The following is a 19,959-nucleotide window of genomic DNA, read 5'->3' as shown; positions in this document are numbered from 1 at the left end:
CTTAACTGCCTGACAAAAAGTGTGACGTACATATTTCTTGAAAATCACAATAACTCCCTGGTCCATGGGTTGGATGTGCGACATAGTATTTGGTGGCAGATGCGCTACTTTGATGTTGGGATGAAAGTCATCCATGAATGGGGGGCGGCCTGGAGCACTGTTGAGAAGCAAAAGAATGTTGAATGGGACATCTTGCTCCAAGCAATATTTCTCTACCTCTGGGATAAAGTGGTGGAAAAATCAGTCCTGGAAAATGGCGTGTGTAACCCAGGATTTGGGGTTACTCTTCCACACAACAGGAAGGGAGCCCTGAGCTATGTTTTTAAGGGCTCTTGGGTTCTCTGAATGATAAACTCAGACAGGCTTCATCTTCATATTGCCGAAAGCATTGCCACCAAACAACACAGCTAGCCAGTCCTTTGCTGCTTTATAGCCTGGCATCAACTTTTCTTTCTTATTGATGTAACTTTGGTATGGCATCCTTCTCCAGTACAGTCTGGTCTCATCCACATTAAAAACCTACTAGGGGAAATATGCTCCTTCATCAATAATTTCTCAAAGCGTTTCAGGAAATTCCCAGGCAGCTACCATATCTGCACTTGCTGCCTCGCCACTTACTTTTACGTTGTGAAGGTTGGCTCTAGACTTGAACCAATGAAAACAGCCATGGCTGGCATTAAAAGATGTGCCCTCTGATTCTTCACTGTGTTTCTTCTTCAAGTCTTCATAAAGGCTTTTAGCTTTCTCTTGCATCAGCATTAAGCTGAGCAGGACTCAACACTGATGTGATCCTGCATCCACACACTGAGAAGTTTTTCCATCTCCTCCGTCACTTTTCCACACTTCTTCGATATTACTGGTGACATCATCAGCACAGAAGACTTCACATGTTCCATGATCTTGTCCTTGTTCTTCAGAATCATGCCAATGGTTGAACAATTCATGTTATAAGAACTAGCGGCGTCTACCATCTTATTTCGCCTCGCTTCACTCTCTCAATTATTTTCACTTTTGTTTCCATCGTTATTGCTTGGCGCTTCTTAGCAGTACCAGCTATATCATTGCTGCTTTTACACTTGCTTCTGGACATCCTGGGCTTGAAATAAAGATACTGTACAGTACAGTACACAAAAGCACAACCACTTGTAGAGGATGCATGCATGTGACAATGTACACCAGACACGTGAACTAACTTACGTGACTGGACATACGAATGCACGTTCACATCTTTGAAAGTTCACAACTTGAAGGTTCATATGTAGGGGACTCACTGAATACGTAAAAGGGACAACCTAACTCCCTGTGCAAAGCAGCTTTTTGGACAATAAGATAAACACATACAAATCAGTATAAATGTATAATGTTTGAGAAAATCCAAAATCCGCAGGTCTGTGTTTGTGTGAAAGAGAAATCTGCTCAGCCCTCAGAAGGATTTCAGGCAAGAACATTCTACTCTGATTGTGAAGAGTGGATTGAGGGAACTTAGTGGAGAGGATGGGGAGGACACACAGGGCAGGGGTGGGGGAAGCCAGCGAGGGCCTGCCATGACACTAGGTGTAAGTTCCAGCAATCATTCTCTGGAAAAGTCAAGAAGGAGCTCTGGTCATCTCTGGAATGACTGAGGTCAGGGATGGTGAATATACCACATCATATCACCCTCGCCTCCTTACTCAAAGAAGAAAGTGCTAATAGATGAATACACTCTTTTGTGTAAGATCCTGAAGATAACGAGAGTGTTGGATACATAGAAGGTGTTTGAAAAAGATTCGTTGATTGGACCTCCAGCTCCTTCTTAACACAGAGTCCCAGGAAGTCTCTTCCACTCTACCAGGATGTACATGGAATGACATTTACATGCCCACTCCAAGGATCCAGATTTGCTCTAAAATGATTGTTACTGGCTACATGTGGCTATTTAATTAAAATCAATAGAAATTAAAAGTTAAAATAAAAAATTCCATTCCTCACTCATATTAGTCATGTTAGGTATTTAAGAGTCACCACGTTGGACAAGATATAGAAAATTTATAGAACATATAGAATATTTCCACCATCGCAGAATGTTCTATTGGGTGGCACTGTTCTAGTTGAATTCATTGCTCCCACGTGGTCCATTCATTCATTCGTTTAGTGCACAGATTAATATTTAAGCAACCATTATGTGTTAAGCACCATTTCAGGTGCTGTGGGAAGGTCCAGCAATAATCATAATGGATGGTATTTCTGTTGTCCTGGAGTTGACATTCTAGAGGAGACAGATGATAAACAAGAAAATTAATAAATATACAGTATGTGGTCCAGTAGTAATAGGTGATATGAAGAAAAATAAAGCAGAGCAAGGGGGTTGAGAGTAACAAGGTGCCATCTTGCATTGGATGGCCAAGGAAGGCCTTTCTGAGAGGTGTAACATGAGCAGAAACCTGGCTGAAGTGCGGGAGCAAGCCCTGTGACTGTGGGGGGCAGGGGTAGTCCAGGCAGAGGGCACAGCATATGCAGGATTCTGAGGCACACACAGGCTTGAGGAACAGCCTGGAGGCTCTCCTGGAGCAGAGAGGAGGCAGTTTGGAAAGACAGACAGAGAAGCGGTGAGGGGGCAGATCATACAGACCATGGCAATGATGCTGGCTGTTGCTGAGGGAGGTGGGAGCCACTGGAGGTTGCTAAGCAGAGGACAGTGACATGAACTTGACTCTCTGGATGCTGGAGAAGAGGCTTTGGTGGCAAGAGTGGAAACAGGGATGCCAGTTAGCTTACTGCTGTCAATATGGGCAGAGGTGAGGGTGGGTGCTGTAGATGGGGTGAGAAATGAGATCCAGAGTAGGTCTGAAGATGGAGCTGATCCAATTTGCTGATGGATTGGATTAGAACATGAAGGACAAGAATCAAAGATGACTCCCAGGATATTCTCCTGAGGAGCAAGCCACTTAATAATATGAGGAGCATAGGGACAGGAGCAGGCTTCTTGGCTGTGAGTCAGCCTCCAAGATGGCTCCCAGTGATCCCTGCCTCCGGACATGAATGTGTAGTCTCCTCCCCCGTTGTATCCGGTTGATCTGTGAGCAAAAGAATATGGTGGAAGTAATAGTAAATGTCCTCTGAGGCCAAGAAAGACATTGTGGCTTCTCTGCCTTCTCTCTTGGATCACTTGCTCTGGCTTTCTCCAGCTGCCATGTCGTGAGGACATCCAAAATCCTATAGAGAGGTCCTGCTGCCAAGAGCCAGCTAGAAACTGAAGCCTTCCACCAACAGCCATGTGTGTCATCTTGGAGGTGATCTTCTGGCCCCAGTCAAGCCTTCAGATGATTGCAGCCCTGCTGACCTCTTGTCTGCAACCTCATGACAGATTCAAGGCCAGAATCACCTAGCTAAGCTAGCCATGGAAACCCACAGAAACTGTGTGAGGTAATAAATGTTCATTGTTGTTTTAAGCCATTAAGTTTGGGGATGATTTGTTACACAGCAATAGATAACTAAAACGTAGGGTGAAACACAGAGTTACATCATGGCCACATCAAGTTTGAGAGAGCTATTAAGCATCCAAGTGGAGATGCCACTTAGGTGACTTAGACATGCCTCCAGTCCAGGGAAAAGTTGACGCTAAAGACATGAATCTGAGAGTCATCAGTATTTAGCTGGTGTTAAAAGCCATGGTGTTGAATGTATAAGAGAAGGTCCAAGGACTACAACATCTAGAGACTAAAAAGAGGGGAAGGAACTTGCAAAAAGGAGCAGAGAAGGAGTGGTTTGTGATATAGGAAAGAAACTAAGGGACTAGGATGTCCTGAAGCCCAGGAAGGAAAGTATTTCAAGAAGGAAGGAGTGATGAACCACATCAAATGCCACGGAGAAGTGAAGTTGGATGCGGCATGTTGCTCATTGCATCTGGCAACATGGTGGTCATCTGGCAGAAGGAAGGTGTCTGAACCTCTGACCCCTTGCACAGCATCAACAGATGCCTCTTCAACAAGTCAGGGAGCAAGATCTGCACACAGCAGCCTCCTGAAAATTGCCATGGTACCATTCTCAGTTAGGCACTGTCCACTGGCTCCCAGCTCACACTGCTGGCCTCCTGTACTGCTACACTCAGACAGCCTAGCATCAGCCAGCAGGGGCCGGGGCCCTGCTAAGCCAGGGCCCTGGCCTGGCTGCAGAGCAGAAAGAACATATTTGAAGGACATATTGAGGGCTGAATATTGATTCTAATGACTTGAGTCAAATCATTTAGCCTGTCTCAACCTCAGTTTCCTCATCTGTAAAATGAGGGTCATCACATCTCCCTCATGGGGCTTTTATGAGGCTTACCTGGGGGAATCCTAGAGCAGCCTGGTGTTTAAGAAAAGACTTTGGACTCGAAAACTTCTTCCACTATTTACAAATTGTATGACATTGGGCAAGTTATTTCAACTCCTGTGCTTCAGTTTTCTCACTGGTAAAATGAGAGCAATAATAATAATACCTACCAAATGATAATAATACCTATCTCCTTAGGTCACTGTGAAGTCTAAAGAACTGAATACGAATCAAAGGATTTAAACAGTGACTGTTCCATACAGTCTGTTAATTCATTCTGGGTAGTGTTATTATTATATAAAGTGCTTAGCACAGTAGCAGGAACATAAAAGAAAATAATAAATAGTAACTACAGTGGTAAAAAGACTAGTGAGAATTTACTGAATATGTACAATATACTGGTAGCATATATACTCCCATACATTAACCTTCTAAAACAATCAAAGTGTCCCTAATTATAATATATTCAACACTGTATTATAATTAAAATGCTATATTTGACATCAAGCTGATTTTTGTCTAAGGCCCTGGATTTGTGCCATACACAAGGAAAACTGGCGTGTGTATGTGCTGGGCTCGGGGGGGGAGACAAATGTCAGTGTAAATTAAATAATTCAATTCTTCCTTTAAATTAAGCTCCAGATTAGCCAAGCCCAGTCTAGTCACAAGGCCAGTGTGTGAGGGCAAGCGGGGTCTGTGACTTTTACTTTTGAAAGTGTGTCCTGGGAGCCACCACGTGCCATCATCTCCTGGTGTCTTCCTGGGAGAATCTCCTCCTGTAGTTTAAGTGAAACTAAATTCATTCCCCAGAAGCATGTATAACTGGTCTCTGAAGAAATGTCAGAATTAAAAGGCTGTTTCCTGGCTTCCCTGGTGGCGCAGTGGTTGAGAGTCCGCCTGCCGATGCAGGGGACACGGGTTCGTGCCCCAGTCTGAGAAGATCCCACATGCCGCGGAGCGGCTGGGTCCGTGAGCCATGGCCGCTGAGCCTGTGCGTCCGGAGCCTGTGCTCCGCAATGGGAGAGGCCACAACAGTGATAGGCCCGCAAAAAGGCTGTTTCCTGTAGGAATCGCATGCGGACACTGCTCTTCCTTATCAGAGGCTACTCTTCACGGCTGGCATGATGCATCAAGAAAAGGTTGCTTGTATCCGGCCTTACATTTAGGACTCTAATCCACTTGGAGTTTATTTTTGTGTATGGTGCTAGAGAATGTTCTAATTTCACTCTTTTACATGTAGCTGTCCAGTGTTCCCAGCACCACTTATTAAAGAGACTGTCTTTTCTCCATTGTCTATTCTTTTGCCTCCTTTGTCTTGTAAATCAACCATACTCCAATATAAAATAAAATAAAAATTAAATTTAAAAATAATTAAATACAAAAAAAAAAAAGAAAAAGAAAAAGAAAGCAAAGGACGCTTGTCTGCACAAATGGGACAATCTCCAGTCAGACAGAATGCAGAGTTGTTCAGTGCTAGCTAAATGTCTTTGAAACTAGGTCTTGGAGATAAAATGGTGCCATTGTCTTTCATGGCTGCTGGGAAGAGGTGCAGAGTCTTAAAAAAGCAATGGATGAGGACCAAACACTATCACAGGAGACAGTTTTGGAACCAGACTCAAGGGATACCAGTCAAAGGACAATGGACTTTTGGCTCCAGTGAGAGAATGCATGGTCCTCCCTCCAGACTCCATCCCCTCAAAGATGATGGTGGACAAACAGCTGGATTTGGGAAGGAGAAATTCATAGGTGACTTTGTTCTGGCCACCATGTTGCAGAAACATGGCTCTCAGTTGGGTTTTGATGACCCAAGGGTTCCATGATGGTGACTATCGCTGGCCCACACGCTGGTGGCTGGCCTCATGATTTTTCACTCTAAGAGTCAAGCAGAAGGCAGTTAATCCCACTGTATTGATAAAGCTGAGGCTCTGGGAGGTGAAACTGTTCCCAAGCAATCCAAGGCCAACTGCCCAAAACCTCCAAGAAGATTACACAACTCGATTCTTTGACTCAGGTCAGGCCTTCACCTCCAGTGGGAGGGTGTCCATATCCCAGCTGCTGGACACACTGGCACCACAGGCCTGCTTTCTTGCCTGACTTGGCATTTCTTCCACTAGTTGTCACCTCCCTGGCCTACATAATCAAGGGTGGACATTCTCTCTGATAAAAAAGTAGGGGTGTTTTACTGGGAGCAAAGTCGGTGCCCCTTCCATGTCTCACAAGAGTAACTCACACTGATGTTAATAATGATACTTGACATTTGCTGAGTGCTTCCCACGTGCCAGGGACTGTTCCAAGCATTTCATGTACATGGCTACATTTAAATCCCAAGTTACACAGTGAGATAAAGTCCTGTAATTGTTCCATTTTACAGAAAAGGAAACTAAGGTACCGCGGGTTTAAGTAGTCATGCAAATTTCTCAAAGCTCCTAAGAAGTCGAGCTGGGGTTCAAATCCAGACAGTGTCACTTTAGAATGTGGGTCCTTGATACCTTCTCAGAGCTATCTTTCAATGATGAAAAGGTACACAGGGTCAGGAGAGAGGTGGGCACAGTGTGGAGTGACTGCTAGGGAGCTAAAGCTTGATTAGGGTGTTTCACTGGGGGCCCAGATGTCTGAGCAGCCTGAGGCCAAATGCAAGAACTGGGCCAGAAAATGATGGACGATAATGCCTGGGGGAGGGGGGTGAAAAGAAAAATTAAGTGTGTGTGTGTGTGTGTGTGTGTGTGTGTGTGTGTCTTGGCTTGGCTTATAGAAATCAGCTCAAAATATACAAAAAAAAGGAATGATCATCACAGCAAAATGAGTTGCTCATATATACATAATTCACTGCTTTCATTTTTACTTTGGCCAGAGCAGAATTTGGTGTTCAGCTGCAATGTCCAAACTTTCTTCTGTGTGTTTGTTCAAGAAAGAAAGCCCAAGCTTTCTTCTATAACATGGCCTCCTGGCCCTTTTACATGGCTCTTAAACTGTTATAATTATTTAATTGTTCTACTCTAAATCATCTTTCCCATGATACCTTATAATTATAAATGGGTGAAACAAAAATGATGAATTTGTCCATATATACTGTTTTGTACATATATACACGTCCATGTCTGTAAAAGAGACTTGCAGAAGAGTGAAGCTTGAACTGGGCTACCTTTTCTACAACCTGATTTACAAATATATTCTAGAACAAAAGGAGTACATTTGGAGTCCACGTGGGCAGGACTGTAGCATCTCAAGAGGGATGTATGATTTTATCATCTAGTGAAACCACAATGTGGTGAAATTGGACCAGGGAAAGGTATAGATATTTAATAAGCGAATCCACGGATGCCTCCCACCATCCATGCCCCAAACCATTTCCAAAAGATCTATGCATATAGTTTACCTTCTAAGACCTTATTGCAAGGGTATAGGGAGCAGGAGTGGAAAGCCACAAGGCAGGAGAGAAAACAATAAAGAGACACCAGAAAGTCTTCCCCCACTCCTCCAGAGAGAACAGTCCTGTGATTTTGTGGAAAAGTATCAATAGTTTCATACAAGTGAGACCATGGTCTGCATACTTTTAAGGGTGATCTCCCTATGGCAAGATGTATTAAGAGAACAGATTTATTTGTAAATTATCACCCAGGCTGATATCACCAGACTGCCAAACTGCTTAGTTGATGTCACAGGACCACTAATTGTCATTGGAAATCAGATACGTTCTCAGAAGGAATTCTCACTACAGGAATCTTTGAAAATACTGAAAAGACGTAGAAACAGTCTTAGTTTCCTTCCTCTAAAATGGTTAATAACATATATTCATTTTTTAGTTTCCCAATGTCTTTTAGAATTCAATATAAATTAAATCTTAAAGAAACGAGCTTTTTCATGTCTCTATTCAAACCCAATCAAAAAATAAGAAGGACCAAAAAAAAAAACCACAAAAAAACAGCAGTATTATATGGGAATAAATAATCCTCAGTTAACAACTCAGCCAGATTCCCCTTCCACAATGAGCACATCTCCAAGGATAGGGCCAGTCACAGGCTTGTGATGTATCAAAATTATAAATAATTATAGCAATGAATTCATTTAATCAATCAATTTCACCAGTGGTGTGCTGGGGTGGACAGGGCATAAAACTCCACACAGCTATCAATTACTCTGATTACAGCTGGCTGTCAGCCAGAATTCCCCTGATCCATGTTAGTTAAATGCACATTAATCTGAATTTGGCAGTGTAATCAAGGACCTAACTGAACTGTGAAATTGAATTCTGCAGTAGAACATCATTTGACCATTTTATGCCAAGGCTAGGAAAAAAGGCTCGGTGCGGGGAGGGAGAGAGAAAGAAAAGAAGGAAAAAAATCCCTGTGGCAGCATCTATTTGTCACTGTGCCCTTCCATGCTGGTGACAGGGAGTCTGCAGCTGGATTGTGCTGGACGTGCGTGTGTGCGTGTGTGTGTGCACGGGCAGGCGTGTTGTAAGTCTGTGTCCACGGAATGGGGACTGCGGAAGCTTCCATGAAGGATGGTGTCTATCCACTCTTTGCAGTTATAGGGGATGGGAAGGCAGCTGGTTCCAGTGCCTGAGTATATGACGCTCCAATACACCTTTCAAAGTACAATAAAGCAAAGACACTGCTCATCCCCCAAATGAAAAAAAGCCAGACTGCATGCTGCTTGTTCTCCACAAATCAAATGCAAGATAAAAGTGAATCATAAGGCTCTGAGCAAGAAAAGGACATCTTAAATTGTCCTTACTTGACTCAAAGGGAAAGGTAACAGGACGAGGCTTGGCTTGGGGAAAGAAAAACGTCTGCTTGTAAGGATTCGAGAGAGAATCAGTACCCAGCTTTCTCTGTCGGGACATTTTAGAGATTGATAATTAGGGGAAGGGGATTCATTAAACCCTGTGACCTGCACCCCTCCTGTTACGCTCTGCAATCCCACAGCAGGAACGCCACTGATGGTGGCCAGTCCCCACTTGCCTGGCCTGTGGCGGATGGGCTCCTGTGTCTCCATCCATGACTTGCCAGCCTCCACTTCTCCCGCTGAAGTGACTGCTGACACAAGAGCTCTGATTACAGGATGGTAGGGAGTTGTTCCACCTCCAATGGCATCTTAATAAACAATAGCTACTGTCCCTGCTTGAGGCAAAACCATGCTCATTTTCCTCTGAATTACTTATGTTCATTTACAAAATGGAGTGGCCCTGTTTCAGAGCCTATTATATTGGCCGGATGACAAAGAGACACAGCACACACTTTGAGCTGGCATTCAGTTTTGGTGAAAGAGGCACACATATCACAGCAGGCAGCAGTGGTCAAGAGCAGGGCCCAGTAGAACCTCAGGGATCAAGGTGTCTCCTTAAGGTCCTGGTGCAAGGAACTTGGGAAGGAGGTTCAGTTCTGGATGATCAGACACTTGCTGGGTTTCCAAACTGCATGTAACAGAAAGCCATTCACCATATTTAGCATCTCTGCAGGAAACTCTCCCACACCATGGGGCTGGATTCCTATTTAGGCATGTAGGAATTTACACCTTATGACAGGAAGTTTGAAGAGTCGTGTACTTCCCTGCCTTACAAAACAGATGGCAAATGCACACGGAGAGTTCTGACAAGTGGCTCATGACCCCTACAAAGAGGCAAACTCTAGTTATATGAAGAAATGAATCAATCTCCCATCAGCAGGCTCAAGGGGACAGGGTATTTCGGGCTCTTCCTCCACCTCCGAATCAGTATATCCAATTAACCCCCCACCGTTGGTTGTTGCTACTCCAAACTAAGGATGCATCCTCTATTCAAGAGCAGATTACTCTGACCCGTGATCTGTCACTGCCTGCAGGGGTGGGGGAAGGGGGCTGCACCTTTAGGGATTAGTTCACTGCCGTAGAATATGGTTCAAATGCGTCAGGGCCTCTAAGAGCACTGGGACAGACAATGCCAGGTTAGATTCATTTCGTTTTTAATTTGGTAATGGGAAAACCCACTTATAATGACCAAAATACAATTTACTTTGAACCACAAGAACATTCATGGGAAGATGAGTTCATTCATAGGTAAATGATGCCTAAAGTCTCCATGAGAAGGGACAGATGTTAGAGATGTTGCTCTGAATCACCTCTTTGATGTTATATGAGCCTTAATGAACATCTGGTGGGAGCCCATGTGTAAAGGAAGAAAAATCTACAGGCTATACTATCCATTGTTATATTAAGCAATTAAGCACTTTTCTCTCTCCCCCTACCCCCCTCTCAGATTTTGGACGCAGCCCATCAGATTTCAACAGTCTCGTCATTTCACTACCCATCAGGCCCTAAAGTGTCTCTGAAAAGTGTTCTGCTGGAATCCTTAGTAGATTAGGAGCTATAGTTTTGTTCCTGGAGCCTTGGTTGAATCTGGGTGTGACAAGTACCACAAAGAACGATGAGACATTAAACTATTGATTCAGGAAGGCTGAGCACACTGGTTCAATTGCTTTTTCCTTCTAGGGAAAACAAAGAGAAGCCAAGCAGTGAAAAATCATTGCACTGGTGACCCCAGAAGGAAGGTCTAGGGAACCATGCCACTGTTTTTCTTGCATCCTCTCTCTTCACTCAGAACCCCTTAATATGCTAGCTCTTTGGGATGACCTGGGCCCAGCATTGGTCACTTTGCTGCTCTGTGCGCTGGATATGAAGAGGGTAAGGTAGAGGGATTGGTTGGCAGGAACCATCACAACTATGCATCTATAGAGATGATGGCTCTTGCCTCAATGCTGCTAAATTTTCTGTTCTCTCTTAGCAGCTGTCTTCCATAAGAAGTTTGAGAATGTCATTTCCATTCTGGAGAGTAGAAAAAGCACTGGGGTGGCAGGATTGGGGTTCTCAGGCCAGTTCAGTCGCTAAGGCTCTGCATGACCTTGAGGAAGTCACACAGCTACTCTGGCCTTCCGTGACCCATATCTCTAAAGAGATATGACAGTAGTCATTATGAGGCTGCACAGGGTGGCTGTGAGGGCAGAGTCAGATAGAAACTGTCCCCATATTTTGAAAATATGTAAAAGATTGTACCGACAGGATGCTCCTGTGACTGGCGAGAGCAGATATGGTGACATGTTTTCCAACCAGAAATATTCCTGAGACTAAGAGCTGACACTGAGGGCTTTCCATGTGCTAACTCCTTTACATTTATTAACCTTTTTTCATCCTCAGGACAAGTTCGAATTAGGTATTGAGACACCATATTTACAGATGAATGAACTGAGGCACAGACAAGATCACACAGCTAGAAAATGCTGGAATCTTGGGGATCTGATTCTAGAACTTGTGCTCTTCAATGCCTTCTGTAATGGGTGAGAAAATCTGATGTGTCTTTTATAAAATCAAATAATACCATCACTCAAGGTACACTGAGTGCATAGGAGAGCCTCAGGGATCGCTACTCTTCATGCTTCCTTTGCAGCCCACGGTCCCAGCTTTACTCACAAATCACAGTCTGCTGATGCTAAGGAGCTTCTTAGAGGATTCCAGCCTACCAAGAACAGAGAATAAAGTGTATTCCCGTGCACCTCAAATCCGCCTGTGAATCAGCACCCATTCTTTGTCAGCAAGGTGAGGGTTGCCTGTGGTGTGTGCATCTGGGCCCCAAGGTCTCATATCCATCTCTCTGCTCCTTGGTTTTCTTGGTGAAAATGGGAATGTTCTGGAATAGGTAGGCTTTAGAGTGAGACGGACCTAATTTTAGATCCTGGCTCAGCTGTTTGTCTTCATATCCTTGGGACATCCGGAAAGATATGGTCTCTTTGAGTGTCAGCTTCTTCACTGTAAAAGGGAGATGATCTTGAATTCTTCCAGAGTTGTTGCGGGGACAAAATTGGGTCATGCTTCTAAAAAGCCTAGCGCAGTACCTGGCACACAGTAACCTCCAGTGTCACATCACAGCCGTCATCCATCTACCCACTATACACACGGACTGATGTATACAGACGATGCATATTAATAATTAGACTACTGTAATTATCAACTTATTTAACCTCACTCAACATCATAAGGCAGGGGCAGTCTTTATTCCCATTTCATAGATAGAGAAGTAAGGGCACAGTTGAGCAGTTTATTCACCCAACTGTAAGTGGCAATATCAAGACTCAAACCCAGGGAGTTTATCTCCAGAATCTATAGCCTTGACTGCCAGAAAGCATTTGGGAAATGACAGCTAGAGAACAGGGCTTCTCAGCTGGAGTTGCCTCTGCTCCCCCTGGCCCATATGACATTGGGTGGTGTCTAGAGATATTTTGCTTGTTACAAGTGAGGGAGGGGTGCTACTGGCATCTGGTGAGTAGAGGTCAGGGATGCTGCTAAATATCCTACAGTGCATGGGATGCCCCACAGCAAACAATTACCAGGCCCAAAATGTCAACAGTGTCAAGGTTGAGAAATCCATCCATAGAATGGAACAGGATGACACAAACCAAGGGGACTTTATTGCTGCAGGTGTTAGAAGGAGCTTGTAAGGAGCCAGGTTAAGGCGTGGCACCACAGAAGCTCTTCCTGCGCCACTGGGGATGTAGCCAATGTCCGGCTGAAGGGGTTGAGCCCAGAAAGCTGGGTCCCAGCTCTGCTATGAGCAGACTGACTGGGCTGTTTCCTGATCCTCTCAAAGCTCCGGTGTCCTCATCTGTTCAAAGGGCACAAGAATTTACAGGACTGTGAGGCTCAACAAGGCAATATACGGATCTGGCAACCAGCCAGTGTTTAGTGAACTGGCAGATCTGGGATGACGCCGGGGGCTTCTTGGCAGTTGGAGCCAGAGCAATGGATGGATGTGCTGGGCCAGCACCAAGACACCCAAGCCAACAGCCGCCTCGTCCCTGGAAAGCATTGGCATGAGCAAAACCGAATGCACTGGAACAGGGTCTCCAGTCAGTTTCCCTCCCTATAAGGCAGCCTTGTCTGCAGGGGAGAGTGGAAAGCAGTCTCTCTCCATATCCGTTTTGGTAGTTCTGTGATCTGAATGGTGCTATATGGATATGGTTTGGCTTTATCTTTTCCCCCAAGGTTTCACCTGCTCAGCCCCAGCAAAAAACATTTAAAAGTAAAGAGATGGATGCCAATATCTACAGATTTCATAACATCCTTTATTCCTGTCACACTAATGGGAAAGGTAGGTAGATAACATTGGAGGAGTTTTTTACTGTGGGTTAACATTTGTGAATTTTTTAAAAAAAATTAAGCCAAAATGTAAAGCTGGTGTCTCACACACACACACACACACCCCTCTTCATTTTTGCTCTATCTGGAAACTTACTCAAGTTTCATGCTTTCTCTTATTATTGGAGATGTGAACATTACCCACCAGTTTCTAGAATTTTCCATGAGCCAAAGCCAAATTACCTGAGTCATGGTTTCTATTTCTTCTCTCAGCAGGAAATCCAAATGTGATTGGTAGATTTTTAAGAGTCTAGTTCTAAGGACACAGGCACCTAAGCCTTTTTAGAGAGATGTTATATTTTTAATCAAGTAAACGTTTTAATTACTAACAGGCCTCCTACCTCCTACCCTCCCACAAGACCTGCTCGTGAATTTCTCATGGGTCTCCTAAGAAACATGGAGCAGCAGCTTACTCCTTTGGAGTCCTGATTATAAGGACTGAAAAACACTTGGTAGGAACTGTTATGGGTTTTTTTTTTTTCTTTTTTTTCTGAGCCACAATAGTAGCCAAATAGCCAAATATAAAGCAGGTCTGCTTTGCCTTATATTTGGAAGTCTGCAGGAAGAGGGAATCAGTGAAGAATTAAGCAATCTATCCCCTCTCTCCCTCCTTCCTCCCATCCTCTTCCTATTCCTCCACTTAACCTAAAGTTTTGGTGGCCACTGGGACCTCTCATGGGTTTTATTGGCAAATGCAGTTGAACCCCTAAAACTACATATGCCAATATAATGGGAAAAATACTGAACTGGGAGAAACTGCAGACCTAGATTCTTGTTCTTCTTTTGCAACCAACCAACTGTGAAACCTTAAGTATGCCATGTGACTTTCTGGACCTCACTTTCCTCTTCTGTGAAATGAGTAGGCAAGGGATGCTGGTGGTTATATTAAATCTCAAATGCCTTTAGGGATTAGGCTAATGGAAAAAATTAATGAAGTGCGCTGGGCAGAGCCTGTCCCTTGTAATGGGGCAGTTTTTACCTCCAGCCAATTCTATTTCCAATGCTATGTGAAAATGTGGGCCCAGGGATAACAGGTTGTCCCATTTTTTCATAAGAGAAATCTGAGACCCCAAAGCTGAGAATTCTAAGTGAAATATCTTGATTTTTCAGACATCGAAAATGACTATTGGGTGACTAAACATGTCAATGGGCCAAATACAGCTCCATGACTGAAAGGTTAAAGTCTCTGGACACAATTTCCTCGATGACCATGACCTAAAACAGCTCCCAACAACAAGCATTCAAATATACCATACACACAAAATCATATTTGACCTGAATAGCCAAAGCAATCCTGAGAAAAAAAGAACAAAACTGGAGGCACCACATTTCCTGACTGCAAACTATATTACAAAGTTATAGTAATCAAAACAGTATAGTTTTGGCACAAAAACACACTTAGATCAGTGGAACAGAATAGAGAGCCCAGAAATAAACCACACATATATGGTCAATTAATTTTTGACAGAGGAGACAAGAATATACAATGGGGAAAAGATAGTCTCTTCAATAAATAGTTCTGGGAAAACTGAATAGCCATGTGTAGAAGAATGAAACTGGACCCCTAACTTAAACCATACACAAAAATCAACTCAAATGGATTAAAGACTTGAATATAAGACCTGAAACCATAAAGTTCCTAGAACAATACATAGGAGTAAGATGTTTGACATTGCTCTTGGCAATGGTTTGTTTTTTTAGACTTGGCATTACAAGCAAAGGCAACAAAAGCAAAAATAAACAAGTAGAACTAAATTAAACTTAAAGAACTTCTGCTCAGCAAAGAAAAACACCAACAAAATGAAAGGCAACCTACAGAACAGGAGAAAATACTTGCAAATCACATATTTGACAAGGAGGTAATATCCAAAGTATACTGGGAAATAATAGTGAGGAATTCAGTAGTAAAAACGCTGTATTATCTAATTTTAAAATGAGCAAAGGACCTGAATAGACATTTTTCTGAAGAAAACATACACATGGCCAACAGGTATATAAAAAGGTGCTCAACATCACTAATCATCAGGAAAATGCAAACCCAAACCACAGTGAGATACCACCTCACACCTGTTAGGATAGCTATTATTAAATAGGTAAGAGATAACAAATTCTGGCAAACATGTGGAGAAAAGAGAACCCTTGTACACTGTTGATGGGAATGTACACTGGTACAGCCACAATGGAAAACAGTAAGGAAGTTTCTCAAGAAATTAAAAATAGAATTACTACATGATCCAGCAATCCCACTTCTGGGTATATATCCAAAGGAAACGAAATCATTATCTGGAAGAGATATCTGTACTCCCATGCCCATTGCAGCATTATTAGCATAGATATGGTATGGAAACAGCCTATGTGTCCATCAGCGAATGAATGGATAAGAAAATGTGAATCAAAGAATATATATATATATATGTATATATATATATATATATATATATATATATATATATATATATACACACACACAAAGGAATATTACTCAGCCTTAAAAGAGAATGGAATCCTGTCACTTGCAATATCATGGAAGAAGCTGAAGGGTTTCATGCTAAGTGAAATAAGCTAGATAGAGAATGACAAATACAATAAATGGCATCATTTGTATGTGGAATCTTAAAAAACAAAGGAAGAAGTCAAACTCATAGAAACAGAGAATAGAAAAGTGGTTGCCAGGGTCTAGGAGATGGGGAAAAGGAAGAAGTTGGTTAAAGGTTACAAACTTTCAGCTATAACGTCTGAGGATCGAATGTATAACAAGGTGACTATAGTTGATAACACTATATTGTAGAAATCTGCTAAGCAAGTAGAACCTAAATGTTCTCAAACATAAACAAAAAAGGTAAACATGTGAGGTGATGAATGTCTTAACTCAGTGAGGGAAAACCTTTCACAATGTATATCAGTTCATCATCTTGTACACTTTAAATATCTTATAATTTTGTCAATTATACCTCAGTTAAGCTGAAAAAAAATCACATTCTTTATTCCTAAAGTAACCACTGATGTTCAAAAACCAGAGAATGTAACTAGATTCAGCTACAGAATGTATAAATTTGCTTAGCTCACTCTAGAACTATGAAGAGGCTCCTTTGGTTGAGTGATGTGCACAGTAAATCGAATAAACGATCTCATGCATCATGACACATGCATATGGTTTCTTATAACTTTGTCTGTTGGTTAGTTAGACAGACTTCTTTCCAATCATTGCCCCGGGAAGAACATAGGAAGAAAAGGCAGCCATGATACCCTGATCATGGGGATTCAAATAAATAATACAGTGAGATGGAAAACTTTCTCAATATTTACATTTTAACTGACAGTACATATTTCAGGTCTTTATTTCCTCAAGATTTGTTTTTAAGTTTATATATTGGGAACTAAAGTGATAAATTTTTGCTTTTTCTAAAGTATGGCTTAGTATGACTAAGTATGGCTTAGTCACTCCCAGAATGTCCCTAAAAGACTTCAACATTTTAGATTGGGTTTATGAGAAATAATGAGCAAAGGAAAAATACTGGGTATTGACAATCAATCAAACAGATGATGCAGGCAGGCTTGCCTTCCAGGGTTTGCTATGCAGCCCATCAAGCAGTTGAAGAGACAGTATTCGGTGAAAGGTCCATGATCACACTTCAAGAAGTCAAGTCTCCCTCAACTGGTCTGAGACCTCTAAAATCTAGAGCCCACTGCCAGACGTCCCATTTTCACTTTGCTGTACAGGGGAGGCAGCGAAAACATTTCTAAGTTACTCCGGGAAAATAACCCCCTGGCACACTTTCCAAGGCATTTTCGCAAAGTCAGTAACTCCTCCAACAGCCGTTCCCAAACTCTGGGATATCACGGACCAGCCACATTTCAAAGCAAATTTACTGCAGCTAACATTATTAAGAAAAAGTATCAAGAGAGGAATTACAATAAGACAAAAATAAATAAATAAAAAGCACACCAAAGAAGGCCCAGCAACCATATTCCATCTATTATCCCAGTTTCATATGAAAAAACAATGACATTTGAATACTAAACTAGTAGAAAGAACATACTCTCAAAATGCAGGACCATCTCTTGAGTTGAACACAATTAACTTTATTAAAAACTTACCACGTTATCCTGATTTTTTCCCCCTGTCCACAGTTCCACGTAACCTTTACCGGAATGCACGAACCACTTTTACTCTACCTAATGGTCTACAACTGTATACTCCTTAACACAGGACTTAGTGCCATGTGAGCACATAACATTTATCATTAGTATATCAGAATATGTTTCAAATACATAATATTTTTGGCTTTTAACCAGAAACCTTGTAGGAGCTCCTAAAAGGCTTTGATTTTAATGAATAAATGTGCCTTGCCCTAAATTCCCTGCCCTTGGGGCTCCTGGGTGGAAATCAGGTAGAATTTTGATATGGATTCTCACTTATAGACAAATCAGTGCTCTAGAATCTGTATAAGAAGGTCATGGGAGCACACCTTTGTGGACACCCCACACACCGAAGGAAGGAGGCGGTGGACGTTACCTTTGGAATGCACATTGTGGGCTCAGACAAGCGAGGGTAGGTGTAGGAGCTGTAGGAGTGTCCTTGGGGGTGGGTTTTAAATGCACTTGCTCCGAAGGGCATCATGGGTTCCTGGAGCCCAGAGCCTGACCGTGACCTCTGCCGCATGGCGGGCTGAGGGCTGGTCTGACTCAGGTATGATGACTTTGGCCTCCTGTCATAGTCATCCAAGCTGGGTCCCCACTCACTTTCGCTGTATGCCAGGCTCTCCTTGGAGCACCCACTGGTCCCTGCAGTTCTAGAAGGTGTGAATTGGAACGGATAATCCAGAGGGGAGCTGCTTGAGGCTCGCTGGTACCCCCACTTGAGGTCACTGTACTCACTGGGTTTGCTCAGTGAGTCCAAGTGTGTGTGATAATCAACAGGAAACCTGGCTCTGTTGGATTGCAAAGACTTCATCTCAGAATAGTAGGCTTCCCCATGTTGCATTTTCATTACGTGCCCATTTTGCTTGGCCGAGTGGCTGCCTTTATAAAACGGGTCCAAATCATCTCCATAGAGACTCCTTTCTTTGTACTTTTCCGTCGCATAGTCAGCAGTGGTATCAGATTCGCTGGAATACTGTGAGAAGGTGAGGAATCCATTTTCTTCCCGATGGCCTTGACCATGGCTGGAGGCTCCCTGGTCTGGGGTGGGCGGGCTTTCCTTCCTTAGGGAGTTGGAGCGGGTCACGGAGATGTTGTCGAAATCCTCCAGAAGGCCATTGATGGAGGTTTCCTTGCAGGGTTTGTTTCCTCTAACGATTGTCTGGGAATAAGAAAGGGAACACTGTTTAAAGAAAACATTTAATGCTTTCAAATTGATGGAAGAATCCCACCCCGAATCCATCCAATTTAAACCACAGAGGAAAATAGGCCCCAGGAATATTTCATTAAAAAAGATAAAGAAAAAAAAAGTGTGTTGGTTGATTTGACTGGTGAAATAAATCAAATATTAAACAATAATCTCAAACTGCAAATTCTTCCTTACCTATCTCAATAGAGAGGTCAAACATCAAAAAACCATTTAGAAGACTATATATAGGATATTACTGTCTTATTTGCCAGTTCATTGTTTCTTCACTTAATAATAAACCCTAGCTATCCAACAATAAACTGATGATTATAATTTTAAGTCTATAACTCTTTTGTTATAAAAGGTATATTTATTATCTTTTTACATTCATTTTCCAGATTATTTGCAAAATCAAAAACATTGGTACTCGAATAGTAACATACTCAGAAAGAGGTGCACATTTTTTACTTTTAATGGAAGACACATAATAATTGAAGTTATCAGATTTTATAGAAGAGGAAGAAACTTTCTGAGCTGTAAATAGGAAACCGCATGAAGATTACTTGTATGATTTAATTTGTGATCAAATGTGATGTTCTTATTAAGTATATAACTGTAATGCTTTCTTGGCCACACTTCTGTGTATCATCAGTATCATCACTGCTGAATTTTGGATAGCTTGGTAATGATGTGCTCGTACCCGAATCTTAGTGACAAATTGCCAAGCCCAAATGTTCCCTTTAATGAGCCTAAATAACACTGGAATGAATAACAGGAACAGAAAGAAATCAGAAACTACTTACAAAACCAGTCAGCTGCACCTTGACAATAACAAGGTTTGCAATAAAATATGACGGGGGTGGATAAAAGAACAAAGAACAAAGTGTGACTTCAGACTTTGGGATTTCAAGAGAAAAACACCTTTGAGAAAGTAGCAAGGAGTGCAAAGCTATCTCAGTTTAGAACAATAGATTTCAAACTGGAAGAAAAAGTCAAAGTTGTCCTAGAGAATATGTTTTTACAGATCAGTGCTTCTCCAACTATCCATAGTGAAAAACAAGGTTTGGTCTTTTTTCCCCCTGGAAAAAAGTCCTGGACTAAAGCCTTTGGTCTCTACCCTTTTGTTTTAAATAAACGTTTAAGTCTGGAGTACTTTCAGATTAACAGAGAAACTG

At 42.4% G+C, this 19,959-nt stretch overlaps 1 protein-coding gene across 2 annotated transcripts in view; it reads right to left on the bottom strand.

Moving 5' to 3' along the window:
- Positions 1-19,959, bottom strand: part of PAK5 (p21 (RAC1) activated kinase 5) — a 317,201-nt gene that overhangs the window by 26,398 nt on the left and 270,844 nt on the right. For both annotated transcript variants that reach the window (XM_059036625.2, XM_067013926.1), the window contains one exon: positions 17,972-18,757. In XM_059036625.2, coding sequence (XP_058892608.1) covers positions 17,972-18,757 — 786 coding nt within the window. The remainder of the gene's footprint in view (positions 1-17,971; positions 18,758-19,959) is intronic.

This window comes from Kogia breviceps, chromosome 14, assembly GCF_026419965.1.
Source record: "Kogia breviceps isolate mKogBre1 chromosome 14, mKogBre1 haplotype 1, whole genome shotgun sequence".
Classification (NCBI taxonomy): domain Eukaryota; kingdom Metazoa; phylum Chordata; class Mammalia; order Artiodactyla; family Physeteridae; genus Kogia; species Kogia breviceps.
This window is presented reverse-complemented; position numbering and strand designations above follow the sequence as displayed.